Source organism: Carcharodon carcharias, chromosome 12 (genome assembly GCF_017639515.1).
Source record: "Carcharodon carcharias isolate sCarCar2 chromosome 12, sCarCar2.pri, whole genome shotgun sequence".
NCBI classification, from domain to species: domain Eukaryota; kingdom Metazoa; phylum Chordata; class Chondrichthyes; order Lamniformes; family Lamnidae; genus Carcharodon; species Carcharodon carcharias.
The window spans coordinates 109,554,122-109,581,385 of record NC_054478.1 but is presented as its reverse complement, the minus strand read 5'-3'; the positions used below and the strand labels follow the sequence as shown (position 1 = coordinate 109,581,385).

Sequence of the window (27,264 nt, the reverse complement as noted above, 5' to 3'; positions counted from 1 at the left end):
CAACATTAAATGGAACATTAAACAAGACCCCAAGACATTTTTTTTAAATGCAGATAGCCATATGTACATAGGTGTGTACAGAAATCATACATAGCTGCTAGCAGTATTTCCAGAAGCCCCATTCTTTGGTTCTGGAGAGTTTTGGACTTGTGTGTGAAAAATATTAGATCTATTATTTACTCGATGTATAAACATGGATTGATACTCTCTTGAATTTCACAAGTAACCATTTCCCACTTGACTTAATGCATGAGAAAAATATTTAATTTCATCGTTGTCTTTCTCTACTCCTTTCTCATTTGAGCCACCTTGTGTCGCACATTATCCCAGCTAAGAGGTCAAGCCTCTAATTTATTTCCCTGACTTTCACCAGTACTGTTATGAAGCTCCTTGAGCTTAGAAGGAAATGACTGGGGAACATTTATTCTTTCACCCTCTGCTCACCACCTGGAGTGCAGTTGAAATTGATGAGGCCTCAAAGAGGGGCGTTCTCACAACCTAGAAATTCATACTGCAAGTGATTAGGATTCCAGTGTTATGCAGAAAAGAGTATTGCAACAGTAGCTGGTAAGTACTCATGTGCAATCTGATTTTCAGCACATTACAATGCTTAATTATAATTCTGGACCTCTTTGTATAATGGCATTTGCATTATTCGGAGATCATAATACCTACTGAAATATTATTGGTAGGACCTAATAATTTAGGACTTTATAGAAGCATAGAAATTGAGTAAAGGAAGATGGGGGCATCCTATCAATCCTGTACTGGTGTTAACTTTTCAACTGGAGCTTCCTACTCCAATCCCATTTCTGTACCCTTTCCTTGTATATTTTTTACTGTAGATTGTGGCATATATGTCAACCTAGCATATAAGATGACCCATGTTTTCGGTGTCAAATGCATGTTTAGCCTCTACTCAATGTGTAAGTTGACCCCTCTCCTGCTAATAAAATTCCTCAGTCTTCCTGAATTATACCAATTTCAAAAAAATCAATTTTTCAACTGTTGAAATTCATTATGACTGGATGAATTCAATCGTACCTTGGTGAAACATCACTGAACTTAATAGTTAGATGAGAAAGATGATTTACACCCTTAAAATAAATCATTTATTGAAACCATGTCGAGAATTTACAATAAAATGTTATGTTAATTTTTTTTGGCCAGGTTATTAGCATTTTACTAATCATTTTATGTGAACTTTAAAACTATCTAGTGGACAAAGCTCTGTTGATGGCAAGTGTACATATTATCACTGTGGCTCTGGGGTTTGCTATAACCTGCAGTATTTTTGTGGTGTTCTTGTTATTTGCTAAAACTCTAGGTAGGACACTGGTGGATAGTAAAAGCACCTTAATGGAGTTAGGTGTAAATCTAGAAAGAGTCCTTGAGTAATATTAGTAAAGGAATAGCTTTTATGTTAACCTAACATGCACAATTTCGATTGGTTTGAAAGCAGGAACATGGAGTTACGTTTGCATCAATTTGTCAAATACAGATTGATGGTCCCCTATGTTAGGGAGGAAAAAGTTTAAAATTTTGCAATAGAGTTTAATATATATTCATCACATCTCTCCTGTGCTGGATGCAGTTAGACAATGTAAAGTGATTTATTTTTCTTTTCTTTCGGCACAAATGTCAATTAGAAGGCGCCAGAACAAACTGGATTTTTCAAATAAAATATTGAAAATATTCTTCGTCCCCGAAAAGAGTAGAGTTCTGTTTCACCATCTCCTCATGTAGGTGGTGTACAGTTTTTCAGTTCTTCCCAATGGAGAGGAGTCCGAGCATTTACATTCCTTGTTGCTGCTTGGCTTGACATTTTATACTCCATGTACAAGTCCATTTTTTGAAAGATTTTTCAAAGCTTCAAAGGTCAACTTATAAGCCTTGATCTACGGTATATTCTACTTCAAGTATTTATCCAATTCCCTTTGTTTATAATTTCTGCTTTGTCAATTAAAAAAATTTGTTTCCTATCAATCCCTGTGAAAATATTTTGCTAACTTCCAGCTTCGATCTTGTGATTGTCGTCATCAGCTGTCCCTCGATTCGAGGATGACGTCTACTCGGGTTGAGAGTTTCTGTCTTGGGTTAAAAGGCCGATTCCCAACCCACAGATCTTTAGGCATAAGGGGCAGGCTGTCCCATGAGGTGGTAGGATCCAGAGAGTAGTATTTGCTGCCTTTCCTTTCCTTCTCTGCTGCTGCTCTACCTCATCATTAAGAAATCTAGATCTAGGGTTCACTGTTTAAAAATAAGGGGTCGCTTATTTAAGACAGCAATGAAATATTTTTTCTGAGGGTATTTGAACTCTTCCTCAAAAGGCAATGGAAGCAGAGTCTTTGAATGTTTTTAAGGCACAGCTAGATAGATTCTTGATTAACAAGGGGGTGAAAGGTTATTGGGGGTAGGCAGGAGTGTGGGGTTAAGGTTACAGTCAGATCAGCCATGATCTTATTGAATGGCAGAGAAGGCTAGAGGGGCTTAGTGGCTACTCCTCCTTATTCATATGTTTGTATATACGTAAATTGAGACTTAAAAGCTTGATGGACAAGTTGTCGACATTCTGAGCGATTGGTAACAAACTCTTCCCAGTCATTAAGATTGATGCTCATGTGCTTCAAGGAGAGCTTCAGAATGTCTTTGAAGTGTTTTCTTTGTCCTCCCCTGGAACTTTGGCTATTTGTGAGTTGAGAGAACAGGATCTGGCCGGAGAGGTGTTTCTTGTCTATTCAATTTGCTGCACACTGTGCCTGAAGTCGATTTGCAGGAGTTTTGCCTGCATGCTCACGGAGCTGGCTTTAAGAAGGACTCTAGTGTTTGTTTGAAGGCCCTGTCATTGAATCTGGAGGATGTAGCAGAGACGTTGCTAATAGAATCCCTGTGGTGCTCTCATGTGTTGTTGATGCACAGTTTAAGTCTCTTTACAGTGTTGGAAAATGGTGCGATAACTGCCCTGTACATTAGGGCTTTTGTTGACTTGCAGAAGTCTTCGTTGTCAAATGCTTGCCGTTGTAGAAGGCTGAACTGGTGCCCTGATCCGGCTTTATCTCCTCATCAATGGTGGCCTTTTGAGGAAGGTAGCTTCCGACGTATGGGAAGTGCTCAACCTATTCCAAAGTGTCTCCTTCAGCATGTATGGAAACTGAACCTGCTTGTGGGTTGAAATGAGTTTTGTTTTAACAGCATTCAAGGACAACTGAGTTTCTTGTATGCAAAATTGAAGAAATCGAGTGGTTTCAAACCTGGTGCAGAGTAAGCAACAACACTGCAGTCACCTGCAAACTTGTAGGTCATGTAATGTGGTCAGTTTTATTTTGGTACAGAAGTGACTGGGGTTAAAGGTTTCCATCTAGACAGTATTTAATACTGATATCAATGGACAGTTGACCTTTGATGAGATGGATAGCAACTGTCAGGTAGATTGTAAATGGTATGAGGCCTATCTCACAACCTTGCTTGACCCCGGTCTGAATTTTGAAGATGTTTGTTTCAGATCTCTCAATTAAAACAGTTGGAATCATATCATGAAGCAGTTGCAGGATTGTGGTGAAGTTTCTTGGACATCCACATTTTTGGAGCACAATGCTCGATTTAGCCGTGACTCTGTCTGGAGCAGAGCCATTCTTGTGATAATGCTGATCTGTGTCCTTTTGCTAAATTCGTATCTCTAATGCTTCTAATTTTAGAATGCGCAAAATTGTCTGCAGTTGCCTGACTGTGGCCCAACCAATGTCTTGTGCCATTCCAGCATCACATGCTTTTAAGTTCAGTGCAACAAATAAAAACTCAATCCTGTTTGTTGCCTATCAATCAATTTAAAAAGAAAAATCAATGTAACATTTATTAACTCCATTAATGTAAACAAATAGAATTGAGTGAGAAAAAAATGACCAAAAGACCTTATCTCCCCTTTTTACTTCGTGTTTTATCATTGTTCATTTTTCCCCCCACTATTTGGAATGAAATTCTCTAACATCTGTTGTAGAATGATAAAGTTCAATCTCTACTTTACTTACAAGTGTAAAAGTTTGTGCAAGGAGTAATTTTGGTTAAAGGCTATCTCCTAAAGTCTACAGCAGGTTCTGTTGACTTTTGTAGTTTTAATTTCATCAGTGTCATGCACACCCATCAATTTGTATCCTATATATTTTGCGATGTTATGTGAAATAATTAAACGTTGAAGAAAAGTCTGCTTGGCTTAACTTTGAAAATATATAATGTGACTCTGTTTTATTGCTAGCACATAGACCAGATAATGAGCACACATGGAAAACAAATAATGCAAGCTGTGACCCTCATCCTTGAGGGAGAGCACAATATTGAAGTTAAAGAGCAAGTAAGTTTCATTTTTCTTGAAGACGTTTATGCTACATGCTAAGGCATTTTTATTTGAATATGTGCCGTGTATATTGTCAACGCAAACAACCCGCACTTATCCTTTCAGCAACGTTCTGGATATTAAACCTAACTTTGCAGGGGTTTGACGTATTATCAATGCAGTGTACTTGTTAATAGTTGAATATAGATTCCATGTTCTTTTAAGAATAGATGAAATGGTAGTTTCAACACTTCTTTTATCTCCTCCCTTTATCTTCAGTTTACCATCGGTGGCAGGGCGTTCAAGCATCTTGACCTCACACTCTGGTACTCCTTCCCTAAAGATCACTTACTGCCTTTCTACTTCCATCTCTGCTTTCAAAAGCTTCCTCAAAACCTGTTTCTTTAACATTCCTATGGTTATACCCACAAATTCTGCATTGCTTGGCATCCATTTGTTGCCTCTAAATGCCTTTGGACTTGTATTATGCTAAAGGCATTAGGTAAATGCAAGTTGTATGTTCGCATTAAAGGAGACAGATTGAATACGATTGTTCCTTTGACTAGCCATTATATAATCTAGTATTGCAACATAAATTATTGATTATGCATTTGAATCTGTAGAAAAACAAACTGGATCTTCAGGGTTTGTCAATAATATTTCAAGATAGGTTTTCAGAAGAAAAACTGAAATTATTGAAAACCTAGGCATTGTACATGTCACTTCCTCTGGTTACTTTGAAATGGCCTATAGCATTTTGAATGTTTGCATTCTTATTTTTGCTGTCTTTTCCAAAATTTGATTCTGGGAATAAGAGTATAAAAATTGTCTTGTTTTAGGACTCAGTGTAAATATAATTTACTGGTAGTATTTTTGTTCTGTTTCCTTGCCTGCTAAAGCATTTAAAATATATTCATGTTTTAAATGAGATAGGAGACCTGGAACCAAAAAAAACCTATTACTAGTAATTTTGCGGGGTGCAGATATTTTAAATGCTGGCCGGATTTATCTATGTTCATTGCTCAAAAAAAAATTGCATCCAATTTGGATGGCATAGCCTGATTATTTTTCAATTGTCAGAATAGTGTTCAAATGCTTTTGCATTCATTAAAGGCTTAACTATACATATCAGATTTCAAGTTCTCTTTAATAATTGAGATAATCTTGTAAAATGAGATACTCTTGTAGAAATAATAGGTTGTTTTTCCATTTTCTAGTCAATGATTCTACAGTTACTATGGAAGCAATGACAGGACATGCAATGCAACCTTCATTGCTCAGCTTATTTCTGGACCTAATTAATGAGATCTCTTATAGCAGAAAAATAAGTAAATGTTGCATTACAAAATTTGCTTCATACTTTTATTACAGTTATTGGTGGATGTCAATAACTACATTCTTAGCCATTTTTTATTCTCTAGACTCCCTTTGTCAGCACTAATTCCTTTTGGATGTCGCTGATTCAAAGGAAATACTCAAAGCAATTGTTGAAATAGGGATCATAAACTCTAGTCTGTCAACCTGATGTGGAAATGGAATGTGAAACAGGTGACGAGTCTATCACTCCTGATCAATAATCAGCAGTATTTATTGGTACAGCTTCGGCAAAGCATTGAGACCTGCTTGGGCTCTATTCTAAAAGCAAATACGCAGTTGTCTTGGTGATTGTATTTAAGAGCTGGGGCCTGGTGATTATTAATGTATGGTTACAAGTTATAACACTTAAATGCTGACACTACACAGATATGCAGTTAAAACTGCGGGAAGAAAGTAAAACTCACCATTTTCATTTGGAACAAACTTTTCTCTGAAGGTTGAGAGCCTTTGGAATTCTCTTCCTCAAAAGGTGGTTGAGGCAGAGTCTTTGAATATCTTTAAGGCAGAAGTTGATAGATTCTTAATAAGCAAGGGGGTGAAAGGTTATCAGAGTTGGCAGGAATGTTAAGTCAAGGTTAAAATTTGATCTTATTGAATAGCAGAGCAGGCTCAAGGGGCCAAGTGGCCTACTCCTAATTTGTATGTTCATATGATCAATACCAAAGCAGGACACTGATGCTTATCAAAAAGATGCAGAACCACTAGCGCAACTAGGAAGGAACTTGCACCCTGCTTCATGTACAAGACGCATACAGCTAAGTGTCTGAGTTCATTCTTAAATAAAACCTCTATTAAGTGTAGGAAGGCATCTTATTCCATGTTTTCTTTGCCAGGCGTCAATTTCCACCCTTTTATGCTTCTTTGGAGAGAAATTCTTTGGGCAAAGGTCAGACAAAGTGCTGTTAATTTATTTGCCTGTCATATTTTCTCATAGTGCTCTCCTTTATTACAGGTGTCTAGTGTGCGATTTCTAATTCCTAAACTGTGGCTTGCCCTTTATGTTCCCAGTGAAACGAATAACTAACCCACTACAGGGTCTGACTTCAAATTGCTTTGCATTCAGGTGGCCTTGCATATCCTTGTGCAAAGTCATGAGATGGCACTATAGTTTACTCTTTAACAGCCATGTCTGTGATCACCTCTTAGTCCTGACTGCTTTCTGTCACAGCATGTGGGCAAAAAAGCAGATAGCAAAGTGGATTAAATGATATAAGTGAGGCATTATGTTGACAAACTGGTGTCTCAAAAGTGCCAGCTTCAGCCATGATTATGTTTTAGGGCATTACCACCATGTCCAGTGATCAGTGTGGGAACAGACCTGTGGTAAAGTGAGGTACCCTGTCCCTTTTAAGAGGACAAGTGTACTGATCATGTGACAACACTGACGAATCACTACAGCCCGGGCAACTGGGAACTGTAAGTCTAGTTCCAGAGGTTTCTGAGTGAGCACATATGATCTGGTGTTCTGCCCTATGTCCCAAGCCATCACTGTTTATTCCTATATCAGTCTCTCCCTGTTATTGATTGCAAGCAGCAATTGGTGAGAACATAGGCGTGCGGTTAGAGTTCGGTTGGCCAACAAGCTCATTTACCCAAGACATAGAAGAGGCAAAGAGGATTAAGAACAAAAGAAAATAAATTTCAAGATGGGTGAGCAAAGCATTGGAAAGAGCATCTGTATCTTACCTTGTAAAATAGGTGACAGCCAGCAATCAGAACAGAAAGCAGGGCTGCAGTTTAAAATTAAAACAAAACCCTGCAGAATCATGATCATGCAGATCCCGCCAAAACTCAGATCGCGAAACCCGACAGCTGCAGAGACAGAGTTTAAAAAAAAGTTACTGCTCTTAAAATGGAAATACATTTAAAACGGCTATGGGCAGAAAATTATAAGAGACCCCAGAGAGAGCACGACTTCGTGGTAAGCTAAACACCTAAATTTGTCATTACCTGGAAAGCCTATCGGAAGTGCAGTCCCTTTGCAATCGTTCATGATGCCGCAGTTCAGGCGTGTCAGTCCATTTGACCCCATTTCAGATGACTGGTCTCAGTATGTAGAACGCCTAGCGTTCTTTTTTACCACCTAATGACATCTCAGGGAAGAAGAGGAGGGCGGTTTTTTTGTCCTCCTGCTGGAGCAAAATGTACGAGCTGGTCTTGTATAGTACCTTATATCACCTAGCGCTCCAGATTCGAAGACTTTTGATGAGTTAATGAAAATTGTATAGAGCCACCTGAGACTAAAGCCCTCAGTTATTATGCAACGCTTCAAGTTAATTCAAGGAACTGGCTTCCTGAGGAGACGATAGCTGACAATGTGGCCGTTTTAAAGGCATTAACTGAGCATTGTGAGTTTGGAATGTCCATTATTGTGACATATTGAGAGACCGGCTGATATGCGGGATTGGAGATGATACTATCTAAAGGTATTTGCTAGCTGAGCTTAGTCTAGACTTCAGTAAGGCATTAGAATTAGCTACCGCGATGGATAGTGCTGTTAGAAATTCTGAAGTTATAAAAGATACACAAAATGGCGCCATCCATCTGGTCGAGCGGGACAATCCGGCAACAAAAAGCGCGAAAACTTCAGACTCTGGAAAGACAGGAAACATTCTCTAGTTCCAGATCATTGAAAAACAACAGTGTTGCAGTAAAAATCCACAAAATGAATGAGAGAAATACATCCAGGCCTCCAGTGAGTGAATGACAGCTCAAACAAGTTGAGTGCTTTGTCTGCCTCCTTATGGCCACATAAGGCGGCACTGCAGTGAAAGGCTAAAACAACACTATAAAGGCAGAAGGAAAAATCATGAAATATGTCTCATGGAAGAGTCGGAAGAATTAGAATCAACCATTCATTCATTATATAACCTCAAAGTGGGCAGAACCGAGCCAACCCAAGTAGCCATAATGATCAACAGACAACCTATTAAGATGGAAGTTGATACGGGAGAGTTGATGTCCATCATTGGAGAGCCTGCATTTAGATAGCTGAATAAAGTAACCCATCCTTTGAAGTTATAAGTTTCAGACACAAAGCTGAGAACATACTTGGACGAGGAAATAAATGTGAAAGGGGTACGTCAAGGTGCAGTATGAGGAACAGATTCCAAAATTACCCCTCTTTGTAATGTCAGGCAGGGGACTGAGTCTCCTCGGAATGAACTGGCTGGGAGAGATTAATCTTGAGGGCTTGCTAAGTTCCCAGTTTGAAACTAGAAGTATTGCTGCAAAAAAAAAAACATGTATGCAAAGACCCAGTGGAAGAAGCCCATAGAAGCGGGACAGAGTTCAAGCTGAAGTCAGCACCCTTTGAAAGGAAATGGAAAATCTATTAAAGGACTTGCGCGCGCATGTGTGTGCGCTACAAAATTCGATCAGCTGCCAGTTTGTTCCACGACAAAGATATGAAGAAGAAAAAGAGTTAAACCCCTGGCCGAGTTAGGGAACGAATTAGCTGAGAAAGGGAAATGATATGCGATTCTCCAGGAAACTATTAGTGAGAATAGGAAAGAATTGGAAGAGCTGAAGCAGCAGCTGTGTAAAAGCCCTGAAGTTTTAAAGCTAGGAGGCCCTGAATTCTCGGAAGAGCTGTCAGAAAACCCAACCACTGAGCTCATTCATGTTCAGCTCGTGCCTGAGTCTAGTCCAGCCAGCAGTGAAATTAAAGAAGAAAGAGAAACGAGTCAGTGCTACCGATATAAGGATACACAGGAAGAAAAAGAGAAATTATTGACAGTCCTCGGAAGGAAAAACAAATAATTTTTTTCCCCTTTTCCTCTTTCTCCTCACACATCTTGTAGCTCATTGCTGTATTGCTTTGTGCTTGTTGCCCTTTTATCTGTTTCAGCTTGGAGGGGAGGGGCAGCAGGAGTGAACGTAACTGCACCCGGATGATGGTGAAATTATCTGCTGAGGGACATAGTGGGCAACTGCCCTTGAAAAGGAGGTCTCAGAAAAACCAGCTGAGGTTGTTGGGCTATGACGCTCAACCTGTCAAAGAAGGCCCCCTGAGAGACTTGACCTGTAAATAGTTAATGTGTTTTAAGCTTGTTAGCTGTACTTTTAAGCGAAGGGGGAGGGATGTGGTAAAGTGAGGTATCTTTCCTTTAAGAGAATGCATGAGTACTGATCATGTGACAGCACTGATGAATCACTGTACAGCATGAGCAACTGGGAACTGTAAGTCTAGCTCTGGAGGATTCTGAGTGAGCATGTATGATCTGGTGTTCTGCCCTACGTCTCAATAAGCCATCACTTTATTCTTACATCGGTCTCTTGCTGTTGTTGATTGCAAGTAGCAATTGATGAGAACATAGGAAGGTGTGCAGTTAAAGTTTGGTTGACCAACAAACTCATTTACCCAAGACATAAAAAGACCTCTGCGCATCACTGAGTTAATGAAGCCTACATTGTTGCACATAACCAGCTGGTGCTTTCCTCCAAACCTATAGTTTACCCAGCTGTTCAAACAAGCCACATCTACTTTAAGTCGTGTACTGTGTGTCATAGGTAGCTATATTGTGCCATGGACAATAATCCTAGCTATGATAAGCCCTTTTAACTGTCCACTTGAATATTATTTTCCAGTCAGTAGTCTTAATGACATGATATGATGTTTCAAAGTATAGATTTATTTAACCCATAAGTGTTTTCAAAACAATGTAATTTTGAAATGAAGCAGTTTATTGAAATGTGTCTTGGAAAAGGTTACCTGAAAAAGCTAAACTGAATTTTATGTCAGAAGGCCTTTGGTTGATCAGGTCAAAGCTATTACATCCAAGTACATTTTACCAGTGCTTGTAAGAATGCGATCATTCAACAAAATAGCTGTAAATTAATTGGAAAAATTTAGAATGGATTTTTTTTTGCCGTTTGTTAATAGACAATATATAATTTCCATATTCCCTACAAAGTGTTTTGTTGAACTTAAGTCTAGATATCTATTTTAAGAATTATAAAAGCAGTTTTTCCAGTTCTAGCCCTGCTTAAATGAAAATCCATGTATCCTGAGGTTGATGAACAAGAATTTATTTTCCGAAGCTATACAGATTTTTGGACTGAAAAACATTAATAGTTTGAGAGAAAGATAGATGTTGGAAAGAGCAGCTGTTTTAATGAAGCTCTGATTTGTTAATCTCATTTTTTTAAAGAGGTGGCCAATAAGCAAAATTTGGTATTAAAAAGAAAAATGATCCAATACTCTCCATTCACTTGGAATTATTTTGTTAAATGTTAATTATTAACTTATTTTCACTGACCAAGAGGTAACAGAGAAAGACAAAGACTGCAAATGCAGTAAAAGGCTCAAATAAGGATACAAAGATGGCAAGGGAGAAAATTAAATCCTTTTGCACATATGAAAGGGCATTAGGAATAAACTGAGAACTAGAGAAAAAGACATGTAATGTAAATATTGCCCTTGGAATATAGGCAGGTGGTTGTCAGTAAAAGAATAAATGAACTGGAGCCAAGAGACTGAAGAATACTTAGAGAATGCAAAGAGTAAGTTTTAATGCAAGGAAGAGGGCTGCAGGTGGTTGCAACAATATGGGGATTTCAGTATTACAGTGATGTAGACAGACTGGGGGCAATCAGAAGGAAAAAGCCAAAGTATTACTAATTTCACAGAAGTAGTCAATCCTACATTAAATTCAGTATTTAGTAAACCATTGGATTTGATAAATTTGCAAGTGTGAACTTGTGGATACTAGTGATAGTTATGCAGTTAGACTTTTTATTATAACTTTATGACTTTAATTTAACATATTAAACTTAAAGTAACAATGCAGATGTAATTAACTTTAGAGTAGCAAAAAATTGGACTACATGAATTCCAGGGACAATTGAGTGAGAGGGGGAGAATTAGAAGGTAAAGTAGCAGAAGAAAATTGTTTCTAAAGTGGCTTGAGATGTTGAAAGTAGCATATTCCCTTATGGTGAATGATATCAAGGCCAAAATCTCAGCAGCCGAATAATAAGGGCAAAAGCAGCTTAATGACTAAACAGATTTTAAAAACATACAAGAAAAGCAGTAGTGGAAACCGGTAACTGAAGGCTGATTTACATTGAATTGGAAAGACCAATGGTAGATAGCAATAAGAATTTTTTTTAGCTTTGTGTATGAAGAATATTGAAGGGTACATAACCTGCTTAAAGAATAACTTAGCTAAAAATATTATGCAAGATTAGGAAATCTGGTGTGTAAAATTAATTTAGTATGTTTTCAATGGTGAATATTGTGAAGAGATCATACAGTTGCTCATTTGCTATAGAAATCTGTAACCTCCAAACAGGTCAGAATCATGTTAAGGTCAAACTTAAAATCAGTAACTACAAAGCGCTTGTACTCGAAAGATGAAATCTTGCTGGTCTGATGTCCAAAATCTGGCAACCTGGGGCCCGAGACTATGCCAGATTTTGTATTTTCCTGGATTTTGGACATGTGACCTTTAATCAGGCCGGACGTCAGACTGGCAAACTAAATGTGCCTGTTGGGTATCCCCAGGCAGCTTGGCAAATATTATTTTAATTACAGGCCACTCTGGTAGGCATTGGAAGACAGAGCTGGCCTAGAAATGGGGATCAGTGACCAGTAAGGAGGAGGAAGTAACAATCAGAAATGGGGGCAACTTTTGGTCAACAGCCTGTGTTTTTAATGCAATCCTTCACCTCCTGGCTTTGTGTTCAGACAATGTCTTTACCTTTTTTGGTAGAGGTTGGCAGTGCTTTCTTTAAGGACTGCAATCAGAGCAAACCAATTGCATAAAGGTAGCATAAAGTAGGCATCAAGCCTCTTATTGGTGGATACAAAGACGCTAATGCCTGTTTGAGGCACAGGCCCTGGTGCCTCTTTTGATGCCTATGTCAAAATTGTGTGCTGACGCCTGCCTCAGAATGTGTGCACTGCCTGCCTTGTTGGACACCTGCAAAAGAGTCAAGTCATCACCAATTTAATTGACTTATCGAAAATGTCCAGCTTTTGGACAGGCAGATTTTGGAAATTTACCTGTAGTAATGACAACACAACAAAAGAGTTCCCTAACAAGAAATGTTGTGCCTGACCTGCCTAGCAATGTTCCCACTAAGCTGCAGGGCCGTGAAAGTTCTTGCACAGGCTGTGCACAAGTTTGCCCTTTTAAGTTACTTTGCAAAAAAATCAGCCACACAACTACAAAAAAAATAGGGTGTGCATTGCTGTCTAGCAAATGCTGTCCCAGTCTTAAGAGGTTGGTTATGAACCTAATTGGGCTAGACAAGTAGAGGATGCTATTGAGAATTACAAAACCCATTGGGGATGATACAGTGTTTGTGTGTTTTTGGAATAATAGGCCATGGAAACCCTTGAGTAATTTAAGTTGCAATTCAAGCTTGTGACTGATATATGTACAGCGTGAAGCAAAGACCACATTGCTGGAATTATATTGCGGACTACAACTTGTCTCCTAGAAAAGAGCTGTCTGTTTGCATATTTAAACGCTCCTCCCTCAAGAACAGATTAAAGATCAAGATGTTTAAGGTCAAAAGTGCAAGTATTAATATTCAATTTCTTGTAACATTAAAAAAAGTCATTAAGTAATGAAATGCCATGAGATTAATTCCGCTAATATATATATAAAGATACTATTTGAATGAAAGCAAATTAGTTCTCCAAGTTACCTGAAATACTGCAAATGCTTGAAATCTAAAACAAAAGCACAAAATGCTGGAAATGTTGGGCAAGTCAGGCAACATCTGTAAAGAAAGGAAGACAGTTAATGTTTTAAACTCAGCCATTCAGGGTTCTAATGAAAAGCCTGACTTGGTTACTAGGACTTTTTTATTTTTATTCTCCCTGTTACTGGCCCAACATTCTCCCCTCAATCAATTTACACAAAAGCAGATTAACTGCTCATTCATCTCATTTATTGTTTGTGGACTCTTGCTGTAAGCACATCAGAATTAATCCTTTGCTAGTCAACTGTTTTGAGACATACTGCAGATAGAATAAGGTAATATACAAATGTACATTCTTTCTTTAAATTTGACTTACAGCGAAATGGAGTTATATACTACCTGGTATGAAGCCCATAGGTGTGAGTTGCTCTCCTAGAGAGAGGATCTTATATTTTTTTTATTCATTCATGGGATGTGGGCGTCGCTGGCTAGGCCAGCGTTTATTGTCCATCCCTATTTGCCCTTGAGAAGGTGGTGGTGAGCTGCCTTCTTGAACCGCTGCAGTCCATGTGGTGTAGGTACACCCACAGTGCTGTTAGGAAGAGTGCTCCAGGGTTTTGATGCAGTGACAGTGGAGGAATGGCAATATATTTCAAAGGATGGTGAGAGGCTTGGAGGGGAACTTCTAAGTGTTGGTGTTCCCATGCATCTGTTGCCCTTGAGCTTCTAGATGGTAGTGGCCATGGGTTTGGAAGGTGCTGTCTAAGGAGTCTTGGTGAGTTTCAGCAGTGCATCTTGTAGATGGTACACACTGCTGTCACTGTTCGTCGGTGGTGGAGGGAATGAACATTTGTGGAAGAAGTACCAGTCAAGCGGGCTGCTTTGTCATGGATGGTGCTGAGCTTCTTGAGTGTTATTGGAGCTGTGCTCATCCACGCAAGTGGAGAGTATTCCATCACACTCCTGACTTATGCCTTGTAGATGGTGGACAGGCTTTGACTCAGGAGATGAGTTACTCGCTGCAGGATTCCCAGCCTCTGACCTGCTCTTGTACCCACAGTACTTATACAGCTAGTCCAGTTCAGTTTCTGGTCAATGGTAATCCCCAGGATGTTGATAGTAGGGGATTCAGCATTGGTAATGGTATTGAATGTCATGGGGAGATGGTTAGAATTAACTTTGTCAGACTTTAACTCAGTAGTTGCAGGCTCAGCTTTGAATGTAAAGGTCAAGAGTTTAAGCCCCACTCAAGACTTGAGCACATAATCTAGGCTGGCACTTCACTGCAGTACTGAAGGCATGTTGCAGTGTTGGGGGTCCTGTCTCTCGAATGGGACATTAAATCGAGGCCATGACTAACTTCTCAGGTGGATGCTAATGATGCAAAGGCACAATTCAGAGAAGACTGGTATAGTCCTGTTATCAGACCAAGCACAGAACTTTGGTCATTCATTTGGATTTTGTGCTGGAGGTTCAATGTACTATTGATGTGCAGAAGATCTTTTTTTTCTTTTACGTTCACAATCCTTCACTGTCTCACCCAATTAGTCAGTCTTCACCTGTGAGCCTGGTTAGTGAGTACTAACAGGTAATTCAACAGTGAAGGAAAATTCCGGCCTTATCGATCAACCACATGCATGATCCTGCAGAAAGTGTTGAACAAGAAACATGGCCATTTTCTCTGCCATTTGCGCTGTTCCCACATCTGCTTCGGTTGAGAAACAGAGACTGAGGTTTCAAATATGAACATTCATGTTTTGTTGACTCAGTACCTCACTGAAAGGTGCATTTACCCATTAAACGTTGACCTCCACTGTGCTACCCACTGGCCTCTTCCAGGTCACGGTCACTATTTGTGTGAAGAACATCCTGATATCAGTCTTAAATTTGTCTTTTATTGGTTTAGAAAATATAATGGCTTTGTTGTTCTTCCTAAACTCTCTTGTTCAGTGAAACATACTGTTGCCTCATTCATGATGATGTGATTATCTTGCTGTAATCTTGCACCATATGACTTGGATGACAGGAGATGGCAACTCACTGAGTATATAACTCCTACCATAGAGCCATGTCCCACATTGTTGTGATGTAATTTGATCAACATGGACTGACATTTTGGTTAATCTGTGGACTGTTCAGAACTTGTTCTGTTGCTTGCGTTTTGATTTTATTTAGATAATCACTGGATAGGCAAACTGGTAGAATCACTTCTCATTGGCCCCAGCCAATAGTTTGTGTAAGTTTGATGCTGACAGTATGCAATAATACCAGGTCTTACTTCAGAAGATCTTACTTCAAAGTCCACCAGATGGTGCTAGTTATCTAACTTTTATGCTTTGTGGCAAAATGGAATTATATGTTCAGATAAAATTATCACCAGTGAATGTGTTGTTTTGATGCAATTTTAGAAAAGAATTAGAGCGCTGTTGTAAATAAGTGATGTAGTAATAGAGTTCTGAGCAGTCTACAGATTAACTAAAATGTCAGTCTATGTTGATCAAATAGTATCATAATGGTGTGAGACTTGGCTGTATAGCAGGAATTTTAGACTGGGTTGAGTTGCCAATCTCAGCCACGACCTTGTGCCTTGACTTCAGGAGGCGAATGAGAGGGAAAACTGAAGTAACAACAACTAGCATTTATATAGCACGGTCAATATGGGAAAACATCCCAAGGTGCTTCACAGGAACATTACCAAACAAAATTTGACGCTAAACTGCAGCTATTATGATATTAGGGTATTTAAACAAAATCTTGAGCAAAAATCGATTTTAAGGAGCTTAGGGACTTGGAAGGTGAAGGCATGGCAATCAAAGGTGGAGCAATTAAATTCTTGGATGCTCAAGAGACCAGCATTAGATGAGAGCAAATATCTTGGAGGGTTGCACAACTGGAGGAGATTACAAAGATAGGGAAAGCAAGGCATTGCTTAACCAGGAACCAGTGTAGGCCAGCGAGCACAGGGGTGATGGGTGAGCAGGACTCGGTGTGAGTTAGCACACAAGCAGCAGAGTTTTGGATGACACCAAGTTTACAGAGGGTAGAGCATGGGAGGAGTATGCTGGATTGGTCAAATCCAGAGAGAAATAAAGGCATGAATGAGAGTTGAATGAGAGTTTTAGCAGCAAATGAGCTGAGGCAGGGATGGAGTCAAGTGATGATACAGAGGTGGAAATAAGCAGTATTAGTGATGGTGTGGATATATGGTTGGAAGCTCATCTGAGTCAAATATGCCACTAAGGTTGCGACCAGTCTGATTTAGCCATAGACAGTTGTCAGGGAGAGAAATGGAGTCTTTGGCTAGGGAGCAGAATTTGCGGTGGGGACTGAAGACAATGTCTTCAGTCTTGCCAATATTTAGTTGGAAGAAGTTTTTGCTTAACCAGTATTGGATATTGGACAAACAGCCTGACAATTTAGAGACAGTGGACGTGTTGAGCGAGGTGGTGGTTGTGGTGAGGCGGAACTGGCTGTTATTAGGGTACATGTGGAACCTAACATGTCTTCAGATGATGTTACCCAGGAACAAAACGAATGAGAAATAGGAAGGGTCCAGGATAGATCCTTGGGAGACATGATAGGTAATAGTGCAAAGAGAAACTAATGCAGGTGATTCTCTAGATAAGAATCTAACCAGGTGAGTATAATTCCACCCAGCTGAATGATGGTGGAGAGGCATTGGAGGAGGATGATGTGGTCATCTGTGTGAGAGACTGCAAGCAGATCAAGAATGGTGAGGGGGGGGATAGTTTACCTTCGTCACAGCTGCAGGTTGTCTTTTGTGATTTTGAGAACTATATTGATACCATGACGGGGGCAAAAACCTGATCATAGGGATCCAAACGTGGAGTTCCAAGAAAGATCAGCACAGATTTGGGAGGTGACATGTTCAAGGACTTTGGAGAGGAAAGGGAGGTTGGAGATTGGGCGGTAGTTTGCAAGGACAAGAGCGGTCAAATGTTTTTTTGAGGAGAAGAGTGATGATGGCAGATTTGAAGGAAAGTGATGTGGTACCTGAGGGGTGAGAGTCATTGATCATATCAGCTAACATGGAGGAGCCAGAAAGGAAAGTTGGGTTGTCAGTTTAGTGGGAGAAGGGCCTGGAGAGTAAGAGGTGAATCTTGTGGACGAAGTGAGCTTGGAGTGCATGAACAAAGATAGGAGAGAAACTTGGGAAAGATGTAAATTCAGGGCTAGGGGAGTGGGGAAGCTTAGAGGAAGGTAGGCCCATTGAGCTTTGGGAAGGGAGGAAGTGGCAGCTGATTGGATGCTCTCAATCTTAGTGACAAAGAAGTTAATGAACGCTTCACACATTGTTGGAAGGTGAGAAAGGAAGAGACGGAAGTGCCATTTAAGAAAATGGTTTACAGTAGACAGAAGAAGCCGAGGGTTATCTTTGCGTTCCAGGATGATCCTGGAAAAATCAGTTTTAATACAACAGAAGAAATAGGAGCTTTAGAAGACCATTTGACCCATCAAGCCTGCTCCGCCATTCAATATGATCATATACTTTACCCTGAGACTGTGCCCCTGTGTTTTAGATGAGTGGAAACAGCCTTTCAGTGTCTACCCTATCATGCACCTTCAAGTTTTGTAGGTTCCAATACGATTGTCTCTTTTTCATCTGAACCCCAGTGAATATGAGCCCAATTTACTCAGCCTCTCATCATAGGACAACCCCGTCACCCCAGGGACCAATTTAATGAGCCTTCATATTACCACCTCCAATGCAAGTATATCCTTTCTTAAATGTGGAGACCAAAACTGCGCATAGTATTCCAGGTGCAGTCATCAAAAGCCTGTACAATTGTAGCAAGACTTCTTCATTCTTGTACTCCAATCCCCTTGCAATGAAGGCCAATATGCCATTTACCTTTCTAATTGCTTGCTGCACCAGCATGCTAACTTTCTGCATTCCTTGTACAACCACACATAAGTCTCTTTGAACATCGCCACTTACAAGTTTCATACCTTTATAAAAAAAACATCTGCTTCTCTATTTTCACAACCAAAATGAATAACTTTGCACTTCCCAACATTGTACTGCATCTGCCATTTTATTGCCCAATCACTTAACCTGTCTATATCACTTTGCAACCTCTGTGTCCTTCCCACAGCTTATTTCTGCCTAGCTTGGTACCATCGGCAAATTTTTATACATTACTTTCTGTCTCTTCATCTAAGTCATTAATATAGATTGTAAATTGCTGAGGCCCCAGCACTGATCCTTATGGTACTCTGCTATTCACTGTCTGCCAACTTGAAAAACCTTGTTTATGCTGAACCTCTGCTTTTTATCCATTAACCAATTCTTTAACCTTGCTAATATATTACCCCGGACTCCATGAGCCCTTATCTTTCCTATTAACCTTTTGAGTGGGACCTTATCGAATGCCTTTTGGAAACCCGGGTATATTGCACCTATTGGTTCCCCTTTATCTGCTCTTTTTCCATCCTCAAAAAACTCTTAATTATTTGTCAAGCAGGATTTCCTTTTAGTAAAACCATGTTGACTTGTTCTAATCATACTATGCTTTTCTAAGTGTCTTGTTAAGATTCCCTTCATACGTTCCAGCATTTTTCCCAACAATTGCTATTAGGCTAATTGTCCTACGACATTACTAATTAACCCTGCTTCATTATACAATACTAGATCTAAGATAACTTTATCCCTAGTTGGTTCAACAAAGTTTTGCTCCAAGAAATTGTCACAAAAATATTTTGCAAACTCATCTTGTAGACCACTCTTGCCAGTTTGATTGTCCCGGTCCACATGAAGATTAAAGTCTTCCATAATTATTATATTTCCTTTGTTATAAGCTCCAATAATTTCTTGTTTAATGCTCTGCCCAACTGTATAACTACTGTTTGGGGGCCTGTAAGTTACTCACACCAGTGTTTTTTGACTTGTTATTCCTAATTTCCACCCATACTGATTCTACTTCATGATCTTCTGAGGCCAGATCTAATGTCCTTAGGTCACCCTTTACTATCAGGGTTACCCCTCCTCCTTTGCCATTCTGTCTGTCATTCTGAAACATTGTGTATTCTGGAATATTTATTTCTCAACCTTGATCACCTTGTAACCAAGCCTCTGTAGTTGCGATTAGATCTAAATCATTTACCTCTATTTGTGCCACTGATTCATCTATCTTTTGCAGCTGCTTTGTGCATTCTGATAAAGAACCTTTAATTTTTTTTTAACTTCTCCCTGCACTGTCAACCTTCACCAATGTACAGTTTTTGTTTAAAATCTCTGCCCCTTCCTGTCCCACCCTGCTTGTCTTTCCCACATTGCTATGCTGTGCTGATGCCTTGACTTTTCTCTTTAGATTTCTAAACCTCCCTTCACCTGAATTCTACCCCCCACCATTCAATAAGATGGTGGTGAATGGCTGAATCAGTTGTTTGCCGTATCCATTCATATCTGCATCCCTTGGATTTCAAGAAGTGGAGCTGAGAGCTGTGCCAGGGGAATAGGGCGAGAAAGAGGTTAATGGTTTTAAATGGGGCCTAGACGTCAAATGTGGTTTGTGGGGTGCAGTTAAACAGATTAATACCTGCAAAAATATAATAACTAAAGGGCTATTTGGGATTTGGAAAGCGCAGCTGTAAGCATTTTTCCAGGGGTGGACACAGAAGGAAGGAATGTTGATAGGTGGTTGGGTTTAGTTGGCGAGAAATACAAGGAAGTGATCGGGAATCAGCTGTGAATTTTGGTTGCGTGTCTATATGGATAGGTTAAGGGAGGATAAGCCGACAGTAAAATCAAGAAAGAGAGCAAAAAGACGGAGGTTGAAATCATCAAGGACGAGAAGTTGTTCTGCAGAGACTGAGGGAGGAAAGCAGTTGAAGATAACTTGGTCAGAAAAGTTTTATAGCATCTGGATGGGTGGTGGAGAATGAGGACTTTAAATGAGGGGATGAGAGGGATAGAACAAGGTGAACTGCTCAAAGAAGGCAAAAGGAGTAGGAGGACAGACCAAGATGTGATTTGGTGATAAGAGCTAGACTGCCATCAGAGGTCTGGGCAGGACAGTTGGTGAAAAGTGCAATGAGGTGTAGAGGTTTCATTTGGTGGGAAGATGTCGTTGTCTTTTAGCCAATTTACCATCAGTTCCATAATGCTGATGCAGTCATCCACAATGAGCTCTTGAATGGCAAGTGAATGGTCATGCTGGAGGGCAAGGTGGAGAAGGCCAATGACAGGGTCGTACTAAGAAGATTGAATTGGACCAGGGGAGATTAGCAAGATTAGGCCTCTGGGAGTTTTGCTGAATGGGAAAGCTGGTGAGAGATTAGAAGGGGTCAGTTGGGGTTACTGCATGTAAGGAGACAGCACCAAATGCCTCGATGGACCCTTAGGAGGATTCTAGGTGAGACAGAAAGAAGCTGTAGGCTTATCCAAGGGGTTTCAAGCTGGGGACCATGGAAGGTTGAGTAACGCTGAAGGGTTGGAAGTAAGGATTTTGGAGACAGGGTACTCGAGGGGAAGAAATGTAAGGAGGCATATTGGCAGCAGAGAATAATCTAAGAACAGTAAAGAGAAAGTAAAAAAGGAATAGAAGCTAAAATGGAACTAGAAGTGATCTGGTCCAGAGCAGCAGTTGAAACATTTTTGGAAGTGAACATAGAAAACCCAATTTACATAGGCCTGGTTACTTGCAATTATTAGGTTGCATATTTCTTGGTAAGAAATAGGGAATAGAGAGGAGACAATATATAGGAGGGAGTCCAACTTAAAACTCAGAGGTCCTGTGGTGGGATAAAGTTGAAGCAGGTGAAGTAAGCATGGAGCATAGATGAACTGTTATCTCAATTTGGAGGCAGCTTTGGTGATCAGTTGAAGTCCAGAAACTATTTGAAAGTTAGATTATCTGAGGACGCAGTGCTGGAGGTATATCTGTGGAAATGAAGATTCAGGAGGCGTGCAGAGAAAAAAAAAAGTGAAAATGTTGAAGGACACTAAAGGATCCAGGAGCATGGTGGAACGTACTTAGGCCCAGGTAAAGTACATTCCCCTCTCTTACCAGGACTGAAAACTGAAACTGAAAATCCAATAGGCCTGTCACAGACTCAGCAGGAAACTGAATCAGTGGTGGAAGGGCTGCGAGCTAATTGAAGTTACTTTAAAACTTAAACAACAGAGCAGCAGATCACTGTGTTGTGACTACTGGATGGTTGTTTTAAACTGCCTCCTTTAAGTCCAGGTAAAATGGAGTAGCTTGAAAAGGGGAATGTGAACTCTTATTAAATCTGCTGGGAGACAAGCCCGTGTGACATTATACTAAATCTGTCCAGAGACAAATCCATGTGCCCTTCTTGATATGAAGACAGAAATTCAAACTGAAACTTATTCAAAATCAGGTGCAATGTTTAACACGCGGACACAAAGCAGGAAGCAGTTGGCTTTCCAGCTGCCTGGACTCTGAGTCAGTCAGTCTAAGAGATTTGGGGGAAGAAGCCATACAACAGGTGCTGGAAGAAGGAAGAAGACCTACAACAGTTACTGCTATACCAACAAGGCTTGTGAAGAGGTAAAGACCACGGGATCACCAGAGGACACCTTGCTACTGGAAGTCCATTTGATAATGGTGAAAGGGTTGAATGAATGGGACCTTGTTTAAAAGTAGCATGGGAAGATTCACCCTGGTGGAGCAAATGGAAGAGATCCTGTTAAATCCAGGAGGAGCTTGGGACTTTAAACATAAGACTACATTCCTGCTGAGAGTGCAGCTTGATATATAAATGTGATGTGGGGTTTTTGCTTGTGTTAAGTTATTAGGGAATACCTTTTCGGTAGTTAGGTATTAGTTGCCTCCTAAATAATGTTTAGCATATGTTGATTTGTCATGCAATCCTTTTTGATCACTGGGAAATTTATATCTCTTTTAAAAGTCATCGGTCTCTATGGGAATCGTACTAAGGGACACCGCAGCTGGGTTTCACAGTGTAATCAAATGCAGAAGAGAAGCCTTGGTGTCCAGAGAAGTCCAGGAATTTGGAAGTCAAAGTTGAGAAGATCCATTGCTCATGAAGGAAAGCAAAGACCAAGCATGGTTGCGGATTGACAGTGGTGGTTTAAACTAGCAGTTAACTTGTAGTTAGGGCTAAAATGCATCACTCTTAGAGCCAATGGAACTTAAACAGTGGAGGGGAGGAGTCTGAGGAAGAAATGGTAAAGGAATGGAGTGGGTGGCCAAGGCTATTGATGCACAGTTGGGGAGCTGGACTGCCCAGGAGCCGTCTTGGGGGGAAAAAGTTGCAAGTTATCATTGTCTCATTCGCCTCAATAGAGGAGAATTTATTGAGATTGGGAGAGTGTAGGAAGAGGATTACACAGAAAGTGTTGGTTTATTTTCTATTAATTTGCAGACCTGTAATTGAAACAGCTCTTGGTATTGGACTTCATATGTCAGAGAGACAACATACAGCCCTTTCCAAACCTCCAGATCCACTAAAGTTCAAATAGGCTAAATTAGCAAAGAAAAAATGTAGGTGTAAATAGACCTGAGTAGCCTAGGATTGCAATGGTTTAGAGATCAGGTTGGATGCTTCTGTACAAATGCTTGGAGTATTTCTTATCCCATCCCATTGGTGTGTTACTGAGAAAAACAGAGGTTGCTGACCCCCAGATGTTTTTTGACTAATGTGATGAATTGATCTAGTTATCATTGATTTTCTTCTTTTACTACTTTGCATAGTTTTGAAATAAGCAGACATAATCCTAACAAAATAAAAATTAACAGCTTGATAAAACCTTTCTTCCAAGTGTCTAATGTAAGATTACTGATGAGCAAATTTAGAGATATTACTTATGTCAGTTGTTAGTCCCACACAGTGATATGTTTGGGATTTTTGTTGTGGAAACATTCTGTGGCTATGTGTGCCTGTATTTCTCTCTCAGAATCACATACAAAAATTTCAATATGTTTTTCTAAAATTAGTTTTTGCCTTGCAGGCTAAAGAATGACTATGTTCTCTAATGATTATTATGCAGTTCATATTGCATGGGTATTTTGCACTTACTCATCCTCCCTTTAACACATCAGAGATTAATAGCCTTATTGGGATGATGCCATCAGTTCATAACATGCAAACGTTATTTATTGAGCCACCTTTATGAAATTGCACATTTACAACAACTCAGAATGATATTGCTATTTTCCAAATGTCTCAGAATTAACAGCCAGCGGGGAACAAGAAGCTGTCCACAAAGTTTCAGTAGGCTCTACAATGCAGACTTGCTCTTTTCTGACATCAGTTTGAATTCAACACCCTCTATTGTGGCTCTGTGGTGTTTGTGAACTGGCTGATCAGCCTCTGCCTGTTCCCCCTGTCAGATTGAAAATCTTCACAGACAAAAGCAGGAAATATCTATTACCATTTGATTCATTTCACAAAGTGAAATAAAGATTGGAGCATACACATGGGATGAAGCCAGAAGCTTAATAATAAAATATATATATATTAAAAAAAATTCTGCAACATTAATTTTCTTTTTGGGGAACGACACTCCTCGTACAAATTAGGTTCTGGCCCAGAAAAATTAATTTTTTCTTCACCGATTTGATTGTAGACACGTGCATGGTTACATGGACTGTATAGTGCTTGCTTTGTAATTAAGATTAATTTAATTTTGTTGCTAAAGAACTTTAATTTGCCACTAGTCATAGAATTGCTAACATAATTAGCTTATACTTACAGAAAACGTTTATACAGAGCCATATCACATTAAAAAGTCTCAATGATTGTGTGACACAGTTTGAAGTTAGGTTGCCACAAAGGCAAACAAAGCAGGCATTCTGCAGTAGAAATTTTCAAACACCAGGAAGGTGAATAATCAGTTAATTCTTTTGGTAGTATTTAATTAAGGGAAGAATGTATAGCGACTCACTGGAGAATTTTCCAGTATTCTTCAGATATTGCTATAGGGTTTTCAATGTTCACCCCTTTTTAGAACCATAGAACACGACAACACAGAAAAACAGGCTATTTGGCCCTTCTAGTCTGTGCCGAAATATTATTTCACTAGTCCCATTGACCTGCACCCAGTCCTTAGCCCTCCAGACCTCTCCCATCCATGTATCTATCCAATTTATTCTTAAAACTTAAGAGTGAGTCCGCATTTACCAAGTCAGATGGCAGCTCGTTCCACACTCCCACCACTCTGAGTGAAGAAGTTCCCCTTAATGTTCCCCCTAAACCTTTCCCCTTTCACCCTAAAGCCATGTCCTCTCGTGTTTATCTCTCCTAATCTAAGTGGAATGAGCCTACTCGCATTTACTCTGTCTATACCCCTCATAATTTTGTAAACTTCTATCAAATCTCTCCTCATTCTTCTACACTCTAAGGAATAAGGTCCTAACCTGTTTTATCTTTCCCTGTAACTCAACACCTGAAGACCCGGCAACATCCTAGTAAATCTTCTCTGCACTCTTTTCAATCTTACTGATATCCTTCCTGTAGTTAGGCGACCAGAACTGCACACAATACTCCAAAGTTGGCCTCACCAATGTCTTATACAACCTCACCATAACATCCCAACTCCTATACTCAATACTTTGATTTATGAAGGCCAGAATGCCAAAAGTTTTCTTTACACCCCTTTCTACCTGTGACGCCACTTTCCAGGAATTATGTATCTGAACTCCCAGATCCCTTTGTTCCTCCGCACTCCTCAGTGCCCTACCATTTACTGTGTATGTCCTACCTTGGTTTGTCCTTCCAAAATGCAACACCTCACACTTTTCTGCATTAAATTCCATCTGCCATTTTCTGGCCCATTTTTTCAGTTGGTCCAGGTCCCTCTGCAAGCTTTGAAAGCCTTCCTCGCTGTCCACAATGCCTCCAATCTTAGTGTCATCAGCAAACTTGCTGATCCAATTTACCACATTATCATCCAGATCATTGATATAGACAACAAACAACAATTGTCCCAACACAGATCCCTGAGGCACACCACTAGTCACAGGCCTCCAGTCTGAGAAGCAATCATCCACTACCACTCTTTGTCTTCTCCCACACAGCCAATTTCGAATCCAGTTTACAACCTCTCCATGGATATCAAGTGTCTGAACCTTCTGAACTAACCTCCCATGTGGGACCTTGTCAAAGGCCTTACTAAAGTCCATATGGACAACATCCACAGCCTTTCCTTCATCTACTTTCTTGGTAACCTCCTCGAAAAACTCTACAAGGTTCGTTAAACACTACCTACCACGCACAAAGCCATGCTGACTATCCTTAATCAGCCCTTGGCTGTCCAAATAATTGTATATCCGATCTCTCAGAACATCTTCCAATAATTTACCTACTACTGACGTCAGGCTCACTGGCCTGTAATTACCTGGTTTACTTTTGGAGCCTATTTTAAACAATGGAACAACATGAGCTACCCTCCAATCCTCCGGCACCTCACCCGTGGCTAAGGACATTTAAAATATTTCTGCCAGGGCCCCTGCAATTCCTACACTAGTCTCCCTCAAGGTCCGAGGGAATATCATGTCAGGCCCAGGGGATTTATCTACCTTTATTCGCTGTAAGACAGCAAGCATCTCCTCCTCTTTAATCTCTATATGTTCCATGACACTACTGCTTGTTTCCCTTCCTTCCTTATACACTATGCCAGTTTCCTGAAACTTTTAAGATCTCCCCCATCTCATGAGGCTCCACACATAGACGACCACTCTGATCTTCAAGGGGACCAATTGTGTCCCTTACTATCCTTTTACTCTTAATATACTTACAGAAACCCTTTGGGTTTACCTTCACATTATCTGCCAAAACAACCTCATGTCTTCTTTTTGCCTTCCTGATTTCCTTCTTTAGTATTTTCTTACATTTTCTATTCTCTACAAGTACCTTATTTGTTCCTTGTTGCCTATACCTGCTATACGCCTCTCTCTTCTTCTTAACCAGATCACCAATATCCCTTGAAAACCAAGGTTCCCTATGCCTGTTAACTTTGCCTTTAATCCTGACAGGAACATGCAAACTCTGTACTCTCAAAATTTCGCCTTTGAATGCCTTCCACTTACTGAACACATTCTTGCCAGAAAACAACTTATCCCAATCCACTCTTCCTAGATCCTTTCTCATTTCCACAAAATTGGCCTTTCTCCAATTTAGAACCTCAACTCGAGGACCAGACCTACCCTTATCCATAATTAACTTAAAACTAATGACATTGTGGTCACTGGACCCAAAATGTTCGCCTACACATACTTCTGTCACCCGACCTGTCTGGTTCCCTAATAGGAGATCAAGTATTGCATCCTCTCTCGTTGGTACCTCTATATATTGATTTAGAAAACTTTCCTGAACACATTTGGCAAACTCCAAGCCATCCGGCCCTTTTACAGTACGGGAGTCCCAGTCAATATGTGGAAAGTTAAAATCTCCTACTATCACAACTTTCTGTTTCTTACATCGGTCTGCTATCTCTGTACAGATTTGCTCCTCCAATTCTCTTTGACTATAGGGCGGTCTATAATACAACCCTATAGGTGTGGTCACAATTTCCTGTTCCTCAGCTCCACCCATATGGCCTCTGTAGACGAGCTCTCCGGGCTGTCCTGCTTATGCACATCTGTGACATTTTCCCTGACTAGTAATGCCACTCCTCCCCCTTTCATCCCTCCCCCATCACATCTGAAACAACGGAACCCCGGAACATTGAGCTGCCAGTCCTGCCCCTCCTGCAACCAAGTCTCACTAATAGCAATAGTGTCGTAATCCCACCTGCCAATCCATGCCCTAAGCTCATCTGCCTTTCCAACAATACTCCTTGCATTGAAATAGATGCACCTGGGAACATTTCTATCACATACAGACCTTTGATTTCTGTCTATACATGCATTCCTTGCTTGACCTTTATCCTCCTCCACCTCATTATCTGCTCT

At 40.1% G+C, this 27,264-nt stretch overlaps 1 protein-coding gene across 6 annotated transcripts in view; it reads left to right on the top strand.

Annotated features, from left to right (window-relative positions):
- Window positions 1-27,264, top strand: part of armc8 (armadillo repeat containing 8) — a 110,463-nt gene that overhangs the window by 69,242 nt on the left and 13,957 nt on the right. For all 6 annotated transcript variants that reach the window (XM_041200330.1, XM_041200332.1, XM_041200331.1 and 3 more), the window contains one exon: window positions 4,250-4,345. In XM_041200330.1, coding sequence (XP_041056264.1) covers window positions 4,250-4,345 — 96 coding nt within the window. The remainder of the gene's footprint in view (window positions 1-4,249; window positions 4,346-27,264) is intronic.